General features: G+C 41.8%; 2 protein-coding genes and 1 long non-coding RNA gene across 5 annotated transcripts; 2 read left to right on the top strand and 1 right to left on the bottom strand.

The window, feature by feature from the left end:
• The first annotated feature begins 486 nt into the window (after positions 1-486).
• Positions 487-2,018, top strand: LOC123098080 (proline-rich protein 2). Its single transcript, XM_044519955.1, has 2 exons — positions 487-709; positions 1,084-2,018. The coding sequence occupies exons 1-2, from the start codon at positions 547-549 to the stop codon at positions 1,716-1,718; spliced, it is 798 nt and encodes a 265-aa protein (XP_044375890.1). The 5' UTR covers positions 487-546; the 3' UTR covers positions 1,719-2,018.
• A 207-nt stretch (positions 2,019-2,225) lies between these two features.
• LOC123098079 (probable 4-hydroxy-tetrahydrodipicolinate reductase 2, chloroplastic) lies at positions 2,226-6,790 on the bottom strand. Its single transcript, XM_044519954.1, has 8 exons — positions 6,439-6,790; positions 5,220-5,457; positions 4,552-4,685; positions 4,381-4,455; positions 4,006-4,107; positions 2,769-2,878; positions 2,610-2,697; positions 2,226-2,519 (listed from the first exon to the last, which is right to left on the bottom strand). The coding sequence occupies exons 1-8, from the start codon at positions 6,601-6,603 to the stop codon at positions 2,451-2,453; spliced, it is 981 nt and encodes a 326-aa protein (XP_044375889.1). The 5' UTR covers positions 6,604-6,790; the 3' UTR covers positions 2,226-2,450.
• Positions 6,791-7,156: 366 nt separating this feature from the next.
• Positions 7,157-11,408, top strand: LOC123100088 (uncharacterized). Of its 3 annotated transcripts, none has more exons than XR_006448351.1 (5): positions 7,157-9,578; positions 9,662-9,949; positions 10,299-10,446; positions 10,800-10,959; positions 11,049-11,408. It is a non-coding gene; the product is annotated as an uncharacterized lncRNA (long non-coding RNA). The 3 variants fall into 3 exon arrangements; XR_006448350.1 differs by having other exon boundaries at positions 7,159-7,719; positions 9,507-9,578; positions 9,662-10,446; XR_006448349.1 differs by having other exon boundaries at positions 9,662-10,446.
• The last annotated feature ends 8,739 nt before the right edge of the window (positions 11,409-20,147 follow it).

The raw sequence follows: 20,147 nt of genomic DNA on the forward strand, positions 1-20,147 counted from the left end.
GGCGGACCGGCGGCGGCGCCGGTGGGAGTCAGATGAACCCTATGCGTACTTCTGTCTTTAGCTTACTAGTCTGCCTCACATGCTTACAAGTTAATGACCGCTTAAGTTCAGCTATTCATCTTTTCAGTATTTGCGCTTTGTTTTGTTTACTTTCTTCTTCTTCCGAAAATGTGTTTTTTTTAAGAAGTTGTTAAAATCTTTCATTCACCCTCCCTTGATCTGGTCGACAACTTGATCCTGCAAAAGGGCAATCCATGTGCTATGTACTAAACTTCGCTTGAGCATTTAACGGCCAGTACGAGGAAAGTTGGAACTGGAGAGTATATTTGAAGGAAAGGAGATCACATTACGCGACGTTAATGGCTAATCTGCAAAGCCGGCGCCGAATTTAGCTGTTCTTCACCTTTTCACTTACGGGCCGATCCGGTTGATTGAACCGCGTCGGTGTTTGACGCCTATATAAACGATGCCATCCTTGGCCACATCCATCCATCCACAGCTTCCCTTCCTTGGCATCTCCGAACAAGTGGTAGATTGAGCTCCACAATGGCGCTCCTACCACGGCTGTTCCTGTTCGGAGTTTGCGCCGTAGCGCTGGCGATCGGCCTCGCGAACGCTGTGCACGGCGAGGCGGCGCCGGTCGTGGTCGGCCTGGCCAGGTGCTCGGACTGCACAAGGAAGAACATGAACGCCGAGGCAGCTTTCAAAGGTACGTAAACTTTTTTGAACACAGTACATACGCAAGCGCTCATATACACGCGCATACACTCACCCTATGAACGCGCACACACCCTACCCCTATGAGCATCTCCGAAAGACTGAGCCGGCATATCATCTTAAAATTTACAAAGTCACCGTAGGCACTTCGTCGTCGACGGGAACGTCTTCTCCCACTAAATGCGCATCGCCGAAAATCCTGAAATTATTCATGAATAAATGCGAGCACCAGAACTTGAACCGTGATGGGCTGGGGATACCACAGTCCCTCTAAAAGTACTTTTAGACACACTGAATTTGCCAACGGCGTCAAAGAAAAGCAGAGCCTAATTGGCCCTTTTTCAATTTGTTATCTACTTGTGTCAGGTCTCCAAGTTGCTGTCAAGTGTAAGAATGGCAAGGGCGAGTACGAGAGCAAGTCCGTGGGGCCTGTGGACAAATCCGGCGCCTTCAGCGTCCCCCTGGACGTCGGCCTCGTCGGGGACGGCGGCGAGCTGAAGCAGGACTGCTTCGCGCAGCTCCACAGCGCGTCTGGCGCGCCGTGCCCCGGGCAGGAGCCCTCCAAGATCGTCGCGGCACGGCCCGGCCGCGACGGCCAGACGACCTTCGTCGCGCTCGCCGGCGAGGTGCACCAACCTTCAGCTGAGTGCGCATCCGCGTTCCTGTGCCATCCTCTGCACAAGCACCACCTGTTCGTCTTCCACAAGCCCGTGACTGTCCCTCCCAAGCACGATCATGACCATGACCACGACCACGACCATGATCACGACCACGACCACGATCACGATCATGGCCACGATCACGATCACGATCTCGCGCCTGCAGTCAAGCCGCCAACGACGCCGGTGTACACGCCGACGGCGCCAACCCCGACGCCGATCTACCACCCCCGGGCCCAGCGTGACGCCGTCACTGAGCCACAACTCTTCAAGAAGATGCTCCCGTTCCTCAAGAAGCTGCCGTTCTTTCCTCCTGCCAAGCAGAGCGGCGGCAAGCCGTAGATGGTTTTGTCCGCGGCGGAGCGAGGTTGCTCGCTCTTTTGTTTGAAGCCACGAACGAGTTCTTTTCACTCCTTTGCTCGCTGGTAGCAGGCGACGTTGCTTCCACAAAATAATGTTTGCGAGGACGATTGTTTTTCATTTTTTTGAACTGGATTGCGAGGACTATTGTTAGTTCGGTTGAGGGCGTTCCATTTCTGGAGTAGTTCGATCTTGCTTGTTATGTGTGTTTGTTCCACTCTGATGTACTGTGTAAATGTGTAATGTATGTTGGAAATATGATTGGCATCCTGTTATTTCTCACTTGATGCGTACGGCGACTTCTGCCACTGACCTTCTCACTGATGGTACATATGAGATGCAACTTTGGTAGATGAATGAGCGGGATGCCCAGAAAAACTTGCTTAACAGTTATTGTAAGATGTTTTTGACACTACATTAGTCACGTTTTTTGACACTAGTTTCAAAAAACGTCTTACATTATGGAACGGAGCAGAGTACCAACCAGGCTACCACCCACATGAACAATATTGACGTCCTGCCCCACTTCTGTTCGTACAGTTTAAGGTTCTGGACTAAACTATTCGCAGTTCAGTACATATATCAACTCTAGTACTCCACAGTCCACACTACTCACTAAATACTACCCCCTCCCAATCCCCTGTGTTTCCGCAAGATATGGGAAGATTTGTTTCAAAATTTCACTCAGATCCATTAAGAGGTAATCAATTAACTTCACCGCATATCGCCTTCTTGCAAGACATCAATCATGTTGTAAATTCTCTTAGGATCCATTGATTGTACCTAAATTAGAAAGAAATAGTAAGATAATAAGAAACAAGAACTGCAAGTAAAACGTGTTACAACAATCGTACGAAGCAAGCATAAACAAACCTTCTTATACAGAAATACGGCAGCATCAACTGACCCTTCGGCGTAGATTGAACGGCCACAAACATTGTGCTGGAACTCAAATGAAACGCTGGCAGGAGAAAACCGAACAATCAGCAAACCTGAATGTAAAGCATCACATTTCAGAAGGGTGGTAATTACCTGTCATCGGGAGAAGTTAGATGGTACAGATGGAATGCATGCCCTTCAATGTGTTCTTCGGGGACACCCACCATATAAAGCTGTTGCTCAGGATCCCTGATCTTAACCATCTGCTGGCATAGAAGGTAACAACCAATACATAATATAACACCAGTTTCATAACTTTCAGAAAATTGTGCAGGTCTATTGACCACTTGTATAGCAAACCAATGCCATAAATCAGTAGTAACAAGCTAGAAAAAAAGACATCAGTACACAGAAAAAAAAATTGGGCTGGTAGTTCGTAAATTTAATGGATCTTTCTCATGGAAGAAAACAGGCTCCGCCCGAAGTGGCACACCCGAAGAGCTCACTGTACTACTGTGCATAGACTTTCATTCTGTCATTTATATCGAGTGAGCTGGTGGCAAGTGGCACACCTGAAGAGCTCACTGTAGTATTGTACCGTTCCCAGCCCCCCTCCCCAGGTGGTAGGAGGAGAAATGAAATGAGACTTGTGAACTCGTCTACCAGCAGACCCATCCGTCTTTCCGATAAAATAGGAGGAAAGTAAACAGGCACCGCAACGCATCTCCTACAATCCTAGCTTCAGGACACTAACAGGTAAACATAAACTCGGCTCCAAAGGAATAAAGAGGCAAAGATAGAAACCTACAATCATCATGATTCCAAAAAATTCAGTCATCAAGTATTTGTTCCCAAAAGGAGTTATCAAGCATTTAAGAGTAAGGAGGCTAGAGTTGGGACTTATAACCTCCAGTTGATGTACTAAAATATTTTCCAACAATATAACAAGGAGATGCAGCTGTGATCATGCATACAATTTTCAGAATTTATCCTGCAGTCAAGGAACCAGTTTGGCTGAACTCCCAAGAGTAGTCACTAAGACCCAACCCTTCTTTCAAATTGGTAATACATACTATGGTACCTTTTTTGTGGAAAGAAAAGATAATTCCTCATCTAGATTGCAGTAATGCAATATCAACAAAATCCAACACCGAAGTAGTTATCATCACTATTTTAATGTCTCAGGTTTAGAAAGAGAGAAGTTTGAGAGAAGATCAATCATATTTGAAGGAAAGATATAATTCCAAAAAAGATGGTATGGTAATTTCACTGTGGATTTGAAAATGACTAGTTTAAGGTCATGATGCGCATTATGAGGGTCAAGTTGCTATTTGCTTAAGAATACGGATAATATATACATTCAATTTCAAGCACAAGAATACGAATTTACCCGGTCCATGTCAAAGACCGCGCCTAACTTCTCGAAACAAGCAATTACAGCTTTAGCTGTACCAGATGTGTCCAGCTTTCCTGCTTGATGGGATTCCAGTACCTGCAAATATTCTCACACTTAGACCTCCAAAATGACACGTGGAAGTTTAGGGTCAGCCAATAGAAATGTGTTTGGCCTAATTTCTTTTAGAAAGTCTCAGACCAAACAAACAATACGAAAACTTGCAAAAGAGCTTATATTACTGAGTAGTTGCTCTCAAACATATTAGGGTAGACTAATGATTGAAGTACTGGTCCTCGAAGTAAAAGCTTAAAGACTTTTAACATTGTCAGACACTTCCTTTCTGAACCTAATTTTCAGGTAGAACCATACCTCCAAACGATAGCCTGAAAAGGCCCCAGGAAACTGCTCCGCAATTGTTTCCATTGCAGCAAGAAATGCAACAACCTGACAAGGAAAAATGATGTGTGCCGTTTGTGTTTTCAACAACTTGGCAACAATAATAGTTTACTTATTAAATTTGACAGTGCTTTTTCGGCGTACCTGTTTGCCCATTTGTGGAGATATTAGTGCGTAGTTATTTGAATCTTGCACTGATTTGTACAGTAACTGCTGATCGCCACCAGTTGTGCCCATTACAAATGGCACACCAAGCTTGCAATAGAGCTCGGCATTAGCTGCATAATGCAAGAGTATTGTGTATTTTCAGCCAGAAGAGTGCAGACCGAAGGCGGCGACGGGAAAGGAAACAACACAGATACCGAAAAATCAAGCATCTTTAGTTTGTTTTCTGTATATCTCTTGAGCAATGGAGGGGCAAAATCTACCCACGGATTAAGAACCTGAGCCTTTCAACAAGATCCAAATCAATTTACTAGTTTAGTTATTCTAGGTTAAAAAAATCAAGCTATCAAATCAAAGTAGTTTCCTATCACAGTATCTTGCCATATAAAACTGAGATTAATCCTTAATGTAAGCCAAACAAAAAATATATGCGTCAAATCTTGCAAATAAATTTTCAAGAAAAGCCAAGCAGCTGAAATTTCTGCAGATATTAGTTCAGATAGAAGCATGTTTGTACATAATGGCTTGGAAAAGGAATTTCTGGAGCAGTAATTTCACGATTGTAGAAGCTACCAGCGATGATAAATCATTCCAAGCAAGTTATAAGACGTCATAAAGCAAAATAAAATAACAAGACAAAACCGTACAGTTCACAGAATTAGGCGCCGTGTAGTCCACCACAATGACATCTGGGAATTCGTCGATGACAGATGAAAGAACATCTTCTCTTGCAGAAGGGCCATATATCTCAACATCTATATCACCAATTTGTATTGTTTTGTCAAGGTTCTCTCTACTACTGAATGAAACAGGAACTAGGTGAAGACCCCTTGAAGTAGCTGCCTCAGCAACAGATACCCCCATTTTACCAGTGCAGCCATTCACCTACAAAATTGAACAAATGAAAGACTAAATAGTAAATACTACTAAATAAATTTGTCACATAATTGTCTAGCATGACTATGAGAATATACTTCAATTGATCTTCTAGTAAAGCATTGCAGGAAATTGTATAAATTCAGTAACTCTAGTCCCTTTGTCTTATCCAGCCAGAGTTGTTGGACTGGACCTGTAATCATTGTTGTTGACTACACATGTGTCATCCTTAATATGTACAAGCAAGGGGCTGGCAAATTGGCCTACCATCTACAAAGTTTTGAAACTTGGATTAAAAAAACATTGGACTATGAGATCAACATATTTTCTGTTTTTCTCCTAAAGTAGACTGTTATTTACAGGTGGATACAAAAAAATCAGTGTAGAATGTGAACCAAATAGGACATCGTTCATCTTTTACAGAATTATGCATGGGCCTCATCTATTACTAAAGAAATCAAATGTGGTTAGGTCAGCTCAACTTCCTTTCGTTATCTTGGCAGCTATGCTTATGTTAGTTTGATGATTGCATCAACTTCCTCATCCGTCCTTAGCCTTCCAAAGGAATAGGGTATTATAGGCATAAGATATAGTGAGCAGGATTGACCATGTCTTATGTTGCACTGATATTCGGTTCCTTCAAATAAAATAGTGCCATGGAACTCGAATTCCAGTAATATAATGATATAGCTTGTCAAGAATATTGCACTAATATTTGACGGCTGAAAATAGCCTCCTTTCCAGCATGGGAAGTCGAAATCCAGTACCATAATGATAAGAAACGGAATTTTTTTTAGAGCTGGAAAAGAATAATAGCTCACTGTGCATCAAGTAGCCATATATATAACTAAAGAAACGATTTATGATGAGACAATCGTGAAAGTTTGCCTGATGCGATAAAGGTGAGATTGCACACAACTGAATACCAGTGGCCTCAGCGGCATTCCGCCGAACAGGTTAGTGGTGGCATGATAAATGCAGCCGGCGTACCAGAATCGGGAAGGAGACGCCTGCCGGCCGCGCGGTAGCCGTCTCTAGGGTTGTCGCAGGTGGCGCGGCGCTGACACAACGCGGCGCGGCGAAACCGTCGAGGCGGCCCCGTCTCCGCCACGGCGAGGGCGACAGAGTACGGGGCGGCGCCCGCAGCGAGAGCATTTTTGCCCGGCGGCGCGGCTGCTTGGGCGATATAATTTGAGGGGTGAAACCGGATAGAGGGACCTGGCCAACAAACGGTTTATCCCGGCGGCAGCTGCTTGCGCGGCTTCACCGGACGACTAGCGAGTAGCGACCGTTTATCCGTAGCGGACCCGTGCTGCCGTGAAGGTGCTGAACTGCTGATGCAGGTCGTCGGTCTGACGAGAGGCGCGTGAATGAGTGATGCACGGCGTGTTTTTTTTTTTTTGACATGACAGAGTCTTTTCATCTCAGAACAGAGTTTTTTTTTTTATAAAAAAAAATTGAAAATCTCATTCCATTGACCAACTTGCCGAGCACGATCGCTGGCAAAGAAACATTGAGCGAAGGTAGGGATATCGCCCGGCCATACGGCTTGGGGCTCATGTTCCATCCTCCACCCAAACAGCGCTAGAGGTTTGCAACATTATTACAAAGCGTTAGGCAATGTGAGATGGTACAGCGACTAAAGAGCAGCATAGCAATAAAGTTCAAAAAAAAAGCAGCATAGCAATAGACTTAATCTCTCTAAAATACATACATCCCATTAACAGTTGCGGAAGGCACGTATCGTTGTGTTACTGTGCAACACTCGCACAGAAAGAAAAAATGCTGGTAGGTCATCCCTCGCACGGAACGATTCTTTTTCTCTCCCTCTCTCACTTTCCACCCCAACGGTTGCCGCCGTCGTCGCCCCCGCCCCCATCGCTTCTCTAGCGCTGCCCATCAGAGGACGGCCGTTTCTCCGCTGCTTCTTCTCTCGCCCTGCTCCATCCCGACCAGCGCCACCGCCGCCCCTTTTCTCTCGTCTACGGGCGAGCCGTCACCGGTGAGGTGAGACGTCGTCTCCCGGCCAGGACATAGCGGCAGAGAGGAGCAAGGAAGCGGCAGGGGAAGTCCAATTGGAAAAGTTAGTGGCGCTACAGATTTCTTGATCCCTTGGTCGACGGGGATGCGGTTTTCGTTGGTGGTGATGGGAAGGGAACATGCGTGGCGGTGACGGGAGGACCATCAGAAAAAGAGGAGGATGGGGAACAAGGGAGGAGGCCAAGCAGGGGAGGAGAGACATGAAGCATTCATTTGCTGCCGTTTCTCCAGGTAATCTGATTCTCCGTCATGTTTGCCGGGCACTTTGTCTCCACCCCGTCCCACTGAGGCACCAGGCTACCAGCAGCTGGATTGTACTATTCATCTAGTGCACAATCAGTTCTGTTCATTCCAAATCAATCAATCCAACAAGGGTAGGGAGGGATACTTCACAATTTCATCTTGATCCATCCATGTATGTGTTAATGTTGATCTGGAATTCTGGATCAATCTGATGCTCACGTGGGTCGTACCATGTCATCAGTTGTTTTCCATCAATGCTTGCAAGAATATACATAGTGTAGTCCTTGTTTTACTCCCATTACTATTTGTTTCAAGTGTTCCTACACCTACTCTCTGCGGATCTTGTAATTTAGAATCTGCATGTACCACTGTATTAGCATAATCCAAATACTTAAAGAAATGAAATTATAACTTGACTCTGCATGTTACCATCATATGTAAATCTGATACATATCGGTGCCTACAGCTGTACATGGCATCAATAGAGAGCTTGTGCTTGTGTGAGTGTACTTCATAATTCATTTTGGTCAAATGTACACATATTCTTCAGAAGATATGGAATAGACATATTTTTCAGAAGATATGGAAGTAATGGGAACTTGCTTACCTGAGAATATTGCATTGGGGACTGTGGCAATGTGACAGTGGTGAGTTGTTTGAATCTATAAGCACATATTATGTGGAAGCTTGAATGCCATGATTTATTCTTAGCAGGTCTTGCAGCTAAGGACATTTATTGACTTAAAGCTAACTCTCTTATGTTTTCTAATCCAATCAGGCTGCAGAGGACAGCTATAGAAAATATGTTTTTTAAGCTTAAACATTTGATTTCTTGTGATCCATTTTATTTTCGCTCACTCAATCCAATCCCATCATACATGTTAATTCATGTTTGTCAGCTTGGCTGTTGTCCTGCATCTACTTATACACAGTAACACCCCTGTATGCAAAGACGACATTTGTTTGGAAAAAATAGCACATGTATGTTTACTTTACAAAATAGGATATGCAGTTGACGAGACTGTCATATGGGAGCCACTTTGTTTTCTGGTTCTTATCAATCATATGAATTGTTGAGAAATTAGAGGTTTTTGTTTTTGCAAGGACAAAACTATACTGAAATTCAAATGCTTCCCAACCCAAAATTCAGTTATGTCCATGTTTACAGATATATCGGTTTTGCATGTAAGCTGTTGACGAGCCTTTGCAATAATTCCCCATATGTCTCCTAGTCTTGTTTCTTGTATTATGTGTATATTTAATACTCCCTCTGTAAATTAATAATATAAGAGCGTTTAGATCACTATTTTAGTATTCTAAACGCTCTTATATTAGTTTACGGAGGGAGTATTGTTTATGACTCATTATAACTCACTCAATACAACATGGTTTTAGGTGGCTGAGCTAAAGGTTTTCAACAAGTTCATCTGATATGTTTTCCGCTACAATCATCATTATTTGATAGCAATGTTATTGCAGTATGATAATATTTTTGTCTAGGCATACGTGCAATTTTTTTCCCGTAAGTATCCCTAAATGAAAGCTATTTTGCAACAACTAAGTGGGATCTTTGAACACGAATATCTTTACATTTTAGGCGTAAATGAACATCTTTACTTACCAATAACATTAGTGAATTGATAACTTGGACTTCATATAAAGCAGCAAATTGTTTAAAAATGGTCTCACTATTTACCTCTATTTATCAACCAGAACTTCTCTCAGTTCTGTACATGTTCCTTCTAATGTGTAATCCTGATGTGTTCTTCCTGTAGGTGCCACCATCGCTATCAATCTCGCATCAAGATGTCGACGGCAATTCCATCATACCCGGTGTGAAGAAATAAGTAAGATGGACTGACCTAGCTCATTAAAGCACTGGCCCGTCTATCCTATTCTTCTCTTATTAAAATCTGCCGTGTGTGCACAGTCGACAAAATTTATAGGGATCCTCCTCGCACTGCCTCTCTCCCTCTTCCTTGCTCGATTTCACGCTGGAGAATCTCAACCCCTTGACGGAATCGATCGATTTCTCGTTCGAGTGGTCAAATCCTTATTAGGGAGGTCAAATCCTTGCCAGGGAGATTGACGGAGAAGGCTGATTTCTTACTGGTCGCCTTTTTGAGCATCTAGGGCCAAAGCGGCATTATGCCAGCGTGCCAACGCCCAGCGTTTAAGCACACCTAGGCAAGTGCCTAACAACGTTTCTTTAACTACGGTAAGGAGTCTATTGCTGGTTTTAACTTGGAATAATGATTGTTAGGCATAGCTTCACTTCCACATTTGCCTGCATATTCTTAAGCTGGTAAAACAGAGCAAAACACGCACTACGGAATGCAGGGAGAGCATGGATTTATCTTTCTCTTCGTTCGTTTATTTGATAGGCCACATTGCATGGAGAACATGGGTTTATTTTGCTCTTTCTACTTTTGATAGGTAGGGCACAATGTTTCTGTTTCATTCATGCCTTTGTTGCTAACGGTACTATTGTGTAAATTGAACATTGATGTTCAATGTTATCACATGATTTACACAAACTGGATTTTTGATCCATTGGGAAGCTGCAGGTGCGGACAATCTAATACCAAAGGAATTGGCCCTCAAAATTGCAACCAAGATTAGAGCTGGCGAATGATTTGCTGTTTATGTAGTCATACCAATGTGGCCTGAAGGAATCCCTACCTCAGCCTCTGAGCAATATTTTTTTTCTTTTAGGTAAGCTCTATTTTGTAAAAGCATTATAGCAGTTATTCTGCAAAAAAAATTACACGCTGAAGTATGAAAGTCCATGCTATTGTGTTTTTCATCTTGAAGTTAAACTTTTTATACGCATTCTCTGAGCATGATATTCAACTTTATGTTTCCGCTTATCGGCAGGTCAATCATCTAGGTTATAAACACTGCCTCATCTAGGTTATAAACAATGTCTCTGTGTTTATATGCACCTATCAGTATATATGATGCTATTGTCTTTGCTTCTTAGCCTAATCTTTTTTATGCATGTGCAGTGGCCGTAATGGATTTCAATTGCTGTCAATTAATTTTTTTCAGCGCATTCTGTGTGGCAGGCACATTCGGGCATGATGGGATTCTGGTCCACTCTTCTGGAGACCCTCCTGGTGAACGAGCGTGGCGTCCTCATGAAGAGCCTGCAAATGGGGGAATTTTACTACCTAATTCGTCGCTTCTTGTGCTGCATCCAACAAGATGAATGATTCTAATGAACAAGTGGGGGAATGCTACTTCAAGTTGATTGGTTCTATCTTCTATTTCATTGCAAAATCAACATAACTATGTACTTGTTCCTGTGTTTGTAGGTACTCATATCGATCTAATTAATCAGCTCCATATCTAGCCGGTTAGAAGAATGAAGGTTTCTGTATATGTATGAAAGAAAACCAAAGAAGCTTGCATTTCTGATCAAGCTTCAATGAGTGCTAGTGTTCTTGCTTTCCATGTTGATGTATGTTACCTCTGGATGAATCGTTTCCTGCTGAGAGTTTCCTCTTTTAGTGTTGGAGATGTTGTAGCAGCTTACAATTACCGGGAGAAACAAGTTACCAAATCATTCTGCTTGCATCTGATTGGTTTTAGGAATGTCCTGATCAGTTTCACGTGCATGTGTGAACATATACGTAAATAAAAGGCGGGCATGTCCTTGTGCAAATAGGAGAGTGGAAGGGGCGTCTCCCACCTGACACCACCCAGCTTCGTCTCAGGCGGCGCCACCATTAGGAGCTAGATCATGTTCACTGATGTTGATAGCTTGGACCAGTAGCAACACATGTGTCTCGACTGCAATCTGATTGATGCCAAAGTCTTGGATCATTGTCACGGCTTGTAGGCATGTTTCTGCAGTTCCGCTTCTGTATGTAGTATGTAGGGGGTCTTATGCATGTAAAATGCGAGCTTGCAACAGACAACAGTACATCACCGACATCATCTCGTACAACAAATACCCATCCGCCGCTAGCATCGGCCTCGTTGAAACTCCCGTCCACATTCAGGGTTTGGCATCCTGGTCAGGCTTGACCAATGGGTATGGGCGTTATTATCTTTCTTCTTAGGCTTGTCAAAGAAATCTCTGAATACTTATCTCTATTGTACTGCATCATACTCTCCTCTTCAGAGAAATCCCAACACAGTTGCTCTAGTGCTTAACTTATATTTTTAGAGCATGGTGGTGGTTATATTTTAAAGAAATAGTTGCACTCTAATGCTTCTATTATATAATTTTGAGAGTCTTATAAAAGTAATGACAATATGTACGGGTTATGAAATTAGTCCTAATATGATAGGTATTCAAGAAGGATATAATAAAAACTTTCATGTATATCACTGAATATAATAAGTTTGATTCCTTACAATAGTTTTGCGATATTAAGATGTTAATATGTGGGATGTACTAGTGAATAAATTATGGTTTAGTAAGAATATTGGTGTTAAGGTTTGTGATTCCCGAAGCATGAACCTATGGTCTTTAGTTATGCTAAGAAGTTGGAGCATGATTTATTATTGATTGTCTTCCTTATAAGTGGCGGTCAAGGACGAGCGATGGTCTTTTCCTACCGGTCTATCCCCCTAGGGGCATGCATAGTAGTATGTTGCTCTGTCGAGGGCTAATAAACTTTCGCAATAAGTATATGAGTTCTTTATGACTAATGTGAGTCCATGGATTATTCGCACTCTTGCCTTTCCGCAATTTGCTAGCCTCTTCGGTACCGTGCATTGCTCTTTCTCACCTCGAGAGTTGGTGCAAACTTTGCCGATGCATCCAAACCCCGTGATATGATACACTCTATCACACATAAGCCTCCTTATATCTTCTTCACAACAGCCACCATACCTACCTATTATGACATTTTCATAGCCATTTCGAGATATATTGCCATGCAACTTCCACCGTTTCGTCTGTATGACACACATCGTCATTGTCATATTGCTTTGCATGATCATATAGCTAACATAGTATTTGTGGCTCAGCCACCGTTCATCAGTTTTATACATGTTACACTAGCATCATTGCACATCCTGGTACACTGTGAGAGGCATTCATATAGAGTCATATTTTGTTCTAGTAATGTTACGCCACCATCATTGCACATCCAGGTACACTGCGAGAGGCATTCATATAGAGTCATATTTTGTTCTAGTATCGAGTAGTAATTTTGAGTTGTAAGTAAATAGAAGTGTGACTATCATCATTATTCATTATTAGTGCATTATCCCAGTGAGGAAATAAAAAATAAAAAAGAGGCCAAAAAGAGCCCATAAAAAAGAGGCCAAAAAGAGCCCACCAAAAACTGAGAGAAAAAGAGAGAAGGGGCAATGTTACTATCCTTTTCCATACTTGTGCTTCAAAGTAGCACCATGTTTTCGTATAAAGAGTCTCATGTGCTTTGATTTTCATATACTAGTGGGAATTTTCATTATAGAACTTAGCTTATATATTCCGATGATGGGCTTCCTCAAATGTCTGAGGTCTTCATGAGCAAGCAAGTTGGATGCACACCCACTTAGTTTTTATTTTGAGATTTCATACACTTATAGCTCTTAGTGCATCCGTTGTATGGAAATCCCTACTCCTTGCATTGACATCAATTGATGAGCATCTCCATAGCCCGTTGATTAGCCTTGTCGATGTGAGACGGTCTTCCTTTTTGACTTCCCCTTATTAATCTCTACCACCGCATTCTATTCCACCCATAATGCTATATCCATGGCTTGCGCTCATGTATTGCGTGGGGGTTGAAAAAGCTGAAGCGCGTTAAAAAGTATGAACCAATTGCTCGGCTTTTCATCGGGGTTGTGCATGATAAATACTTTTGTGAAGAAGACGGAGCATGACAAGACTATATGATTTGTATGGATAACTTTCTTTAGCATTTTTATTTTGAAAGACATGATTGTTTGTTAGTATGCTTGAGTATTGATGTCTTTATATAAAATTATAGACTATTGCTTTAAATCACTCAGGTCTTAATATTCATACCTAAAAGAGATTACATGATAGACATGTTAGGTAACATACCACATCAAAAATTATGTTTTTATCATTTACCTACTCGAGGACGAGTAGGAATTAAGCTTCGGGATGCTGATACGTCTCCAATGTATCTATATTTTTTTATTATTCCATGCTATTATAGTATCAATCTTGGATGTTTTATATGCAATTATATATCATTTTCTAGGACTAACCTATTAACCCCAGTGGCAAGTGTCAATTGTTGTTTTTTACCTATTTTTGGTTTTCCAGAAATACAGTACCAAATGGAGTCCAAATGCTACGAAAAGATGATTTTTTTTCTAGACATAAAAGACCCTAGAAGCTTCGGGAGGAGACCAAAAGGCAAACAAGGAGACGACAAGGTAGTAGGGCATGCCGAGGGGGTGGCCGCTCCCTAGTACCTTGTGGGCCCCTCATGGCTCCGTTTGACCTAATTCCACCTCTATAAATTCTTAAAATCGGGAAACCAATAGAGAGCCACCCAAAATACTTTGTCCACCGCCACAAGTCTCTTTTCTTCCGCTATCCTATCTGGAGGCCTTTTCCGGCACTCTGCCAGAGGGGGAATCGATCACGATGGGCTTCTACATCAACCTTGCTGCCCTACTGATGATGTGTGAGTAGTTTAGCACAGAGCTACGGGTCCATAACAAGTAGCTAGATGGCTTCTTCTCTCTCTTTGATCTTCAATAAAATGTTCTCTTGGATGTTCTAGGAGTTCTATCTGATGTAATCTTCTTTTGCGGTGTGTTTGTTGGGATCCAATGAACTGTGGGTTTATGATCAGATTATTCATGAATATTATTTCAGTCTTCTCTAAAATCTTTTATGCATGATTGTTATAGCTTTGTATTACTCTTCGATCTATCCGTTTGGTTTGGCCAACTAGATTGATTTACCTTGCAATGGGAGGTGCTTTGTAATGGGTTCAATCTTGCGGTGCTCTATATCCCATGACAAAGTAGGCTACAAGACACATATTTGTTTTGTTGCCATTAAGGGGAAATGATAGGGTTTATTCATATTGGTTGGATTTACTTTGTCTACATCATGTCATCTTACTTAAGGCATTACTCCATTTTATTAACTTAACACTCTAGATGCATGCTCGATAGCGGGCGATGGGTGGAGTAATATTAGTAGATACAAGCATGATTCGGTCTAATTGTCTCGGATGTGATGCCTATATACATGATCATTGCATTGAATATCGTCATAACTATGCGCTTTTCTATCAATTGCCCAACAGTAATTTGTTTACCCACCGTATGCTTTTTGTTTAAGAGAGAAGCCTCTAGTGAAAACTATGGCCCCCGGGTGTACTTTTATCATATATAAAATCCAAAAATACCTTGCTGCAATTTATTTATCATTATTTTATTTTGTGTTATAATATATCTATCTATCACTATGATATTTGATCCATGCAATTAATCGCCGAAGGGATTGACAACCGCCTTGTTTGCGTTGGGTGCAAGTATTTGCTTTTTTGTGTGTAGGTGCTACTAACGAGGTTTCATGTGGTTCTCCTACTGGATTGATAACCTCGGTTCTTAACCAGGGAAATACTTATCTCTATTTTATTGTATCATCCTCTCCTCTTCAGGGAAATCCCAACGCAGCTCACGAGTAGCAATGGGCACGAGCTTTTCGTCCCGGGGCTCAGGGCACCATGGCCATGGTGGCTTGAACCTGCGAGATAATGGTGGCGCCTCAGACAGGAAGAACCAGAGGGAGAAAAGGAAGGACAAGGGCACCGGGGTCCTGCTGCTCGTTGTCGGCGGTGGTCCAGCAGTGCGATGGTTTGGGCAGGCGCCGGATCGGGCGGTGCAACGTGTACCCTCTCCTGGCGGCAGCGCGGTCGACTGAGAGGGGATTGGGGCTGGGAAAGATGCATTTTTATCTCTTTTGTGACATGGCCATATGTGGCAGTTAGACAATTAGTAATAAAGCATTTCAGTCTATGACAGGTGGACCCAATGATCTAGTTGCCCTATTTGACAAGTCATTGCCAACATGTAAGGAAGGGCAAAATGGTCCAAAAAATGTCTCCGTAACAGTCAAACGCCTTTGACTGAACGGAATTGGGGCGGAAGGGCAAAAACATAAGGGGACCAAATGCACTTGAGCAAGACCAAGGGTTTTTGGAAATTAGAGGCAAGCCAACCGAGTGTTACGCAACTAAGGGCATAACATCAATTGACCCAATTAATTATCATTTCAACAATTTGACGATACAAAATAACAATTCATACATAGATAAGGGATACATGAATGAATCAAACACATGCATTGTTTCGCTCATTGATCATCTTCTTCATGTTGATCACCTACTTGTTGCCTTCAATATCCAAGAGGCCAGTGTCCTGCAACATGATCCTCGACTCCTCCTTTGTCTAGAAAGCCTCAAGCTCTCTCTCCCTCTCTCAATTGCTTGCAATGTCGCCTCCTTTTTGAGCTCCCATTTTGTATATTTCTCTTTCTTCTTCAATTCTATTTTATCCCTCTCAATGTTCAACATCTCTTTGACCCTCTCATGGTCTAACTTCATCCTCTCCCTTTGCACATCAATGAAGAGATTACACATCTCCTCTATATTCATCTCCTTGACGGAAAAATGCTTGTCCATACAATGGAGATTTTGCTTGTCGCGCGCATGCTACTTGTGAGCTGCGTTGGGATTTCCCCGTAAAGGAGGGGATGATGCAGTACAGTAGAGATAAGTATTTCCCTCAGTTACAAAACCAAGGTTATCAATCCAGTAGGAGAACCCAGCAACACTATGTAAACAACACCTACACGCAAACAACAGATACTTGCAACCCAACGCGTAAAGGGGTTGTCAATCCCTCAACGGTTACGAGCAAGATTAAATTGTATAGGTTTTGATAGATAGATTAAACAAAAATACAAAATAAAATAAATAAAAGAAAATTGCAGCAAAGTATTTTTAGGATTTTTATATGATAAAAGATAGACCCCGGGGCCATAGTTTTTACTAGAGGTTTCTCTCGAGAAAATAGCATACGGTGGGTAAACAAATTACTGTTGGGCAATTGATAGAAAAGCAAATAATTATGACGATATCCAAGGAAATGATCAAACATATAGGCATCACATCCAAGATTAGTAGACCGACTCCTGCCTGCATCTACTACTATTACTCCACACATCGACCACTATCCATCATGCATCTAGTGTATAACGTTCATGGAAAACGGAGTAATGCATTAAGCAAGATGACATAATGTAGACAAGATAAACTCACATATGAATAAACCCCATCTTTTTACCCTTAATAGCAATGATACATACGTGTCATATCCCATTCTGTCACTGGGATTGAGCACCGCAAGATCGAACCCATTACAAAGCACCTCTTCCCATGGCAAGATAAATCAATCTAGTTGGCTAAACCAAACCAATAAATCAGAGAAGAAAAATGAGACTATATTAATTATGCATAAAAGAGTTCAGAGAGAGAGAAACCTCAAATAATATTCATGGATAGATCTGATCATAAACTAACAATTCATCAATTCCCAACAAACACACCGCAAAAAGTCATTACATCAAATGGATCTCCAAGAACAACGAGGAGAACATTGTATTGAGAATCAAAAAGAGAGAAGAAGCCATCTAGCTACTAACTATGGACTCGTAGGTCTGTGGTGAACCACTCACGCATCATCGAAGGGGCAGCAAGGATGATGAAGAACCCCTCCGTGATCATTTCCCCCTCCAGCGGAGTACCGGAGAAGGCCTCCAGATGGGATCTCTCGAGAACAGAGGCTTGTGGCGCTGAAAAGAGTATTTCGTGGACTCCCTGGTAGGCTTCCTAATTTTAGAGTATTTATTGAGGCGGAGTTAGGTCAAACGGAGCCACGTGGGCCCCACCACCCATCAGGGTGCGCCTGCCCCCCTGGGCGCTCCCTGGTGGGTGGTGGGCCCATGCTCCCACATCTAGTCTTCTCCCGAAGCTTCTAGTGTCTCTTATGTCTAGAAAAAATCTCCAAAAAGTTTCGTGGCATTTGGACTTTATTTGGTACTGATATTCTGCGAAACCAAAAACAAGCAAAAAAACAACAACTGGGACTGGGCACTAAGTTAATAGGCTAGTCCCAAAAAATGATAAAAAGTTGCTTGTAAATGTATATAAAACATCCAAGATTGATAATATAATAGCATGGAACAATAAAAAATTATAGATACGTTGGAGACGTATCAACATCCCCAAGCTTAATTCCTGCTCGTTCTCGAGTAGGTAAATGATAAAAACAGAATTTTTGATGTGGAATGCTACCTAACATGTTCATCACATATTCTTTTCTTTTGTAGCATGGATATTTGGACTTTAAATGATTCAAAACAATAGTCTATAATTTGACATGAAGACATCAATACTCAAGCATATTAACAAGCAACCATCTCTTTCAAAATATCAACGCTAAAGAAAGTTATTCCCAGCCCATTATGCTCAATCATTAATCCATTCATGAAACACACTCAAATATTAGCTACATCCAATGCACAAGTATGACAATAGTGTTCCCTAGTTGGTGCTTTATAAGAGAAGATGGGGACTCAAAATAAAAATAAAAATTGCATAAAAGTAAATAGAAGGGCCCTTCACAGAGGGAAGTAGAGATTTGTAGAGGTGCAGAACTCATAGCTTAAATTGTGATATAATTATTTTGAGAGGCATGCTTTTCCTGTCAACGAAACTATCGAGAATTCCCAATATCTTCCATGCTAGATAAATCATAGGCGGTTCCCAAACAGAAAATAAAGTTTATTTCCTTTCCACCACTCTTACACAATCCATGGCTAGCCGTATCCACGGGTGCCTTCCATACTAACACTTTCCGAGGAATTTATTATTTAACAACATATAAAAAATTCATCTTGGGATGGGAATCCCTATTACCTGCCACACTCTCGTGCAATGACAAGTGAATAAACACTCATCGTCAGAATATAATACCTAGCATGGAAAATATTGGCCAGCCCCGCCACTTCATGATCGGCATGGGCGCACAATACAGAAATTCATTTTGAATATTAGAGTTGGCAGATGCAAATTTACTTGAAACGAGATGTAAATACCGCGTATAAGTAAGTATGGTGGACTCATTTGGCACAACTTTGGTTTAAGGAGTTGGATGCACAAGCAGTATTCCCGCTTAGTACACATGAAAGCTAGCAAATAGATTGAGAAGCGACCAACCAAAAAATGAAAACGGTCATAAACACGCATTAAACATAACTAACACCGAATAATGCAGCACAAGTAGGATGTAACTTCATTGCATAACTATTCACTTTCGTGCTTGCATAGGGAATCACAAACCTTAACACCAATATTCTTACTAAAGCATAATTACTCACCAACATGACTCACATATCACTATCTTCATATCGCAAAACTATTGCAAGGAATCAAGTCTATAATATCCAATAATCTTCACGAAAGTTTTTAGTATATCTCTCTTGAATATTCATAACTTCGGGACCAAATTCATATCTCGTGCAAATTACCACTACTATTTATCAACTCTCAAATAAATTTAAGTGAAGCACGAGAGCATAAATATTTCTTCAAAAAATTATACTCTCAAAATAATATTACTGAAGCATGAGAGTGCATATTTCTTGAAAATTTAATCACCACCGTGCTCTAAAAAGTTTAAGTGAAGCACATAGAGCAATTGCCTAGCTCAAAAAAAATTAAGTGAAGCACTTAGAGCAATTCTAACAAATCATGATGTCAGTATGACTCTTTCAACTAGGTTTGTGCATCAAGGATGATTGTGACAAACTAAAAAGCAAAACAATCAAAAACTCATATAATACAAGACGCTCCAAGCTAAACTCATGATATGTGACGAATAAAAATATAGCTCCAAGTCATTACATCAAATAGATCCCCGAGAACAACGAGGAGAACATTGTATTGAGAATCAAAAAGAGAGAAGAATCCATCTAGCTACTAACTATTGACCCGTAGGTTTGTGGTAAACTACTCACGCCTCCGTGATCATTTCCCCCACCGGCGGAGTATCGGAGAAGGCCTCCTAATGGGATCTCTTGAGAACAGAGGCTTGCGTCGTCGGAAAAAGTATTTCGTGGACTCCCCGGTAGGTTTCCTGATTTTAGAGTATTTATAGAGGCGGAGTTAGATCAAACAGAGCCACCTGGGCCCCCCACCCATCAGGGCGCGCCTGCCCCCCTGGGCGTGCCCTGGTGGGTGTTGGGCCCATGCTCCCACATTAGGTCTTCTCCCGAAGCTTCTAGTGTCTCTTATGTCCAGAAAAAATTCTCCAAAAAGTTTCGTGGCATTTGGACTTCATTTGGTACTGATATTTTGCGAAACCAAAAACAAGCAAAAAACAACAACTGGCACTGG

The sequence above is a fragment of the Triticum aestivum genome, chromosome 4D (assembly GCF_018294505.1).
Source record: "Triticum aestivum cultivar Chinese Spring chromosome 4D, IWGSC CS RefSeq v2.1, whole genome shotgun sequence".
In the NCBI taxonomy this organism is placed as follows: Eukaryota; Viridiplantae; Streptophyta; class Magnoliopsida; order Poales; family Poaceae; genus Triticum; species Triticum aestivum.

Excerpts from the sequence above, each read along its gene's own strand:
- LOC123098080 (XM_044519955.1), top strand. The coding sequence starts at position 547 with ATGGCGCTCCTACCACGGCTGTTCCTGTTCGGAGTTTGCGCCGTAGCG. Across the intron at positions 710-1,083 it reads CGCCGAGGCAGCTTTCAAAG|GTCTCCAAGTTGCTGTCAAG; the intron begins GTACGTAAACTT and ends TACTTGTGTCAG.
- LOC123098079 (XM_044519954.1), bottom strand. The coding sequence starts at position 6,603 with ATGCTCTCGCTGCGGGCGCCGCCCCGTACTCTGTCGCCCTCGCCGTGG. Across the intron at positions 2,698-2,768 it reads CTAACTTCTCCCGATGACAG|CGTTTCATTTGAGTTCCAGC; the intron begins GTAATTACCACC and ends TTCTCCTGCCAG. Across the intron at positions 2,520-2,609 it reads CCGTATTTCTGTATAAGAAG|GTACAATCAATGGATCCTAA; the intron begins GTTTGTTTATGC and ends TTTCTAATTTAG.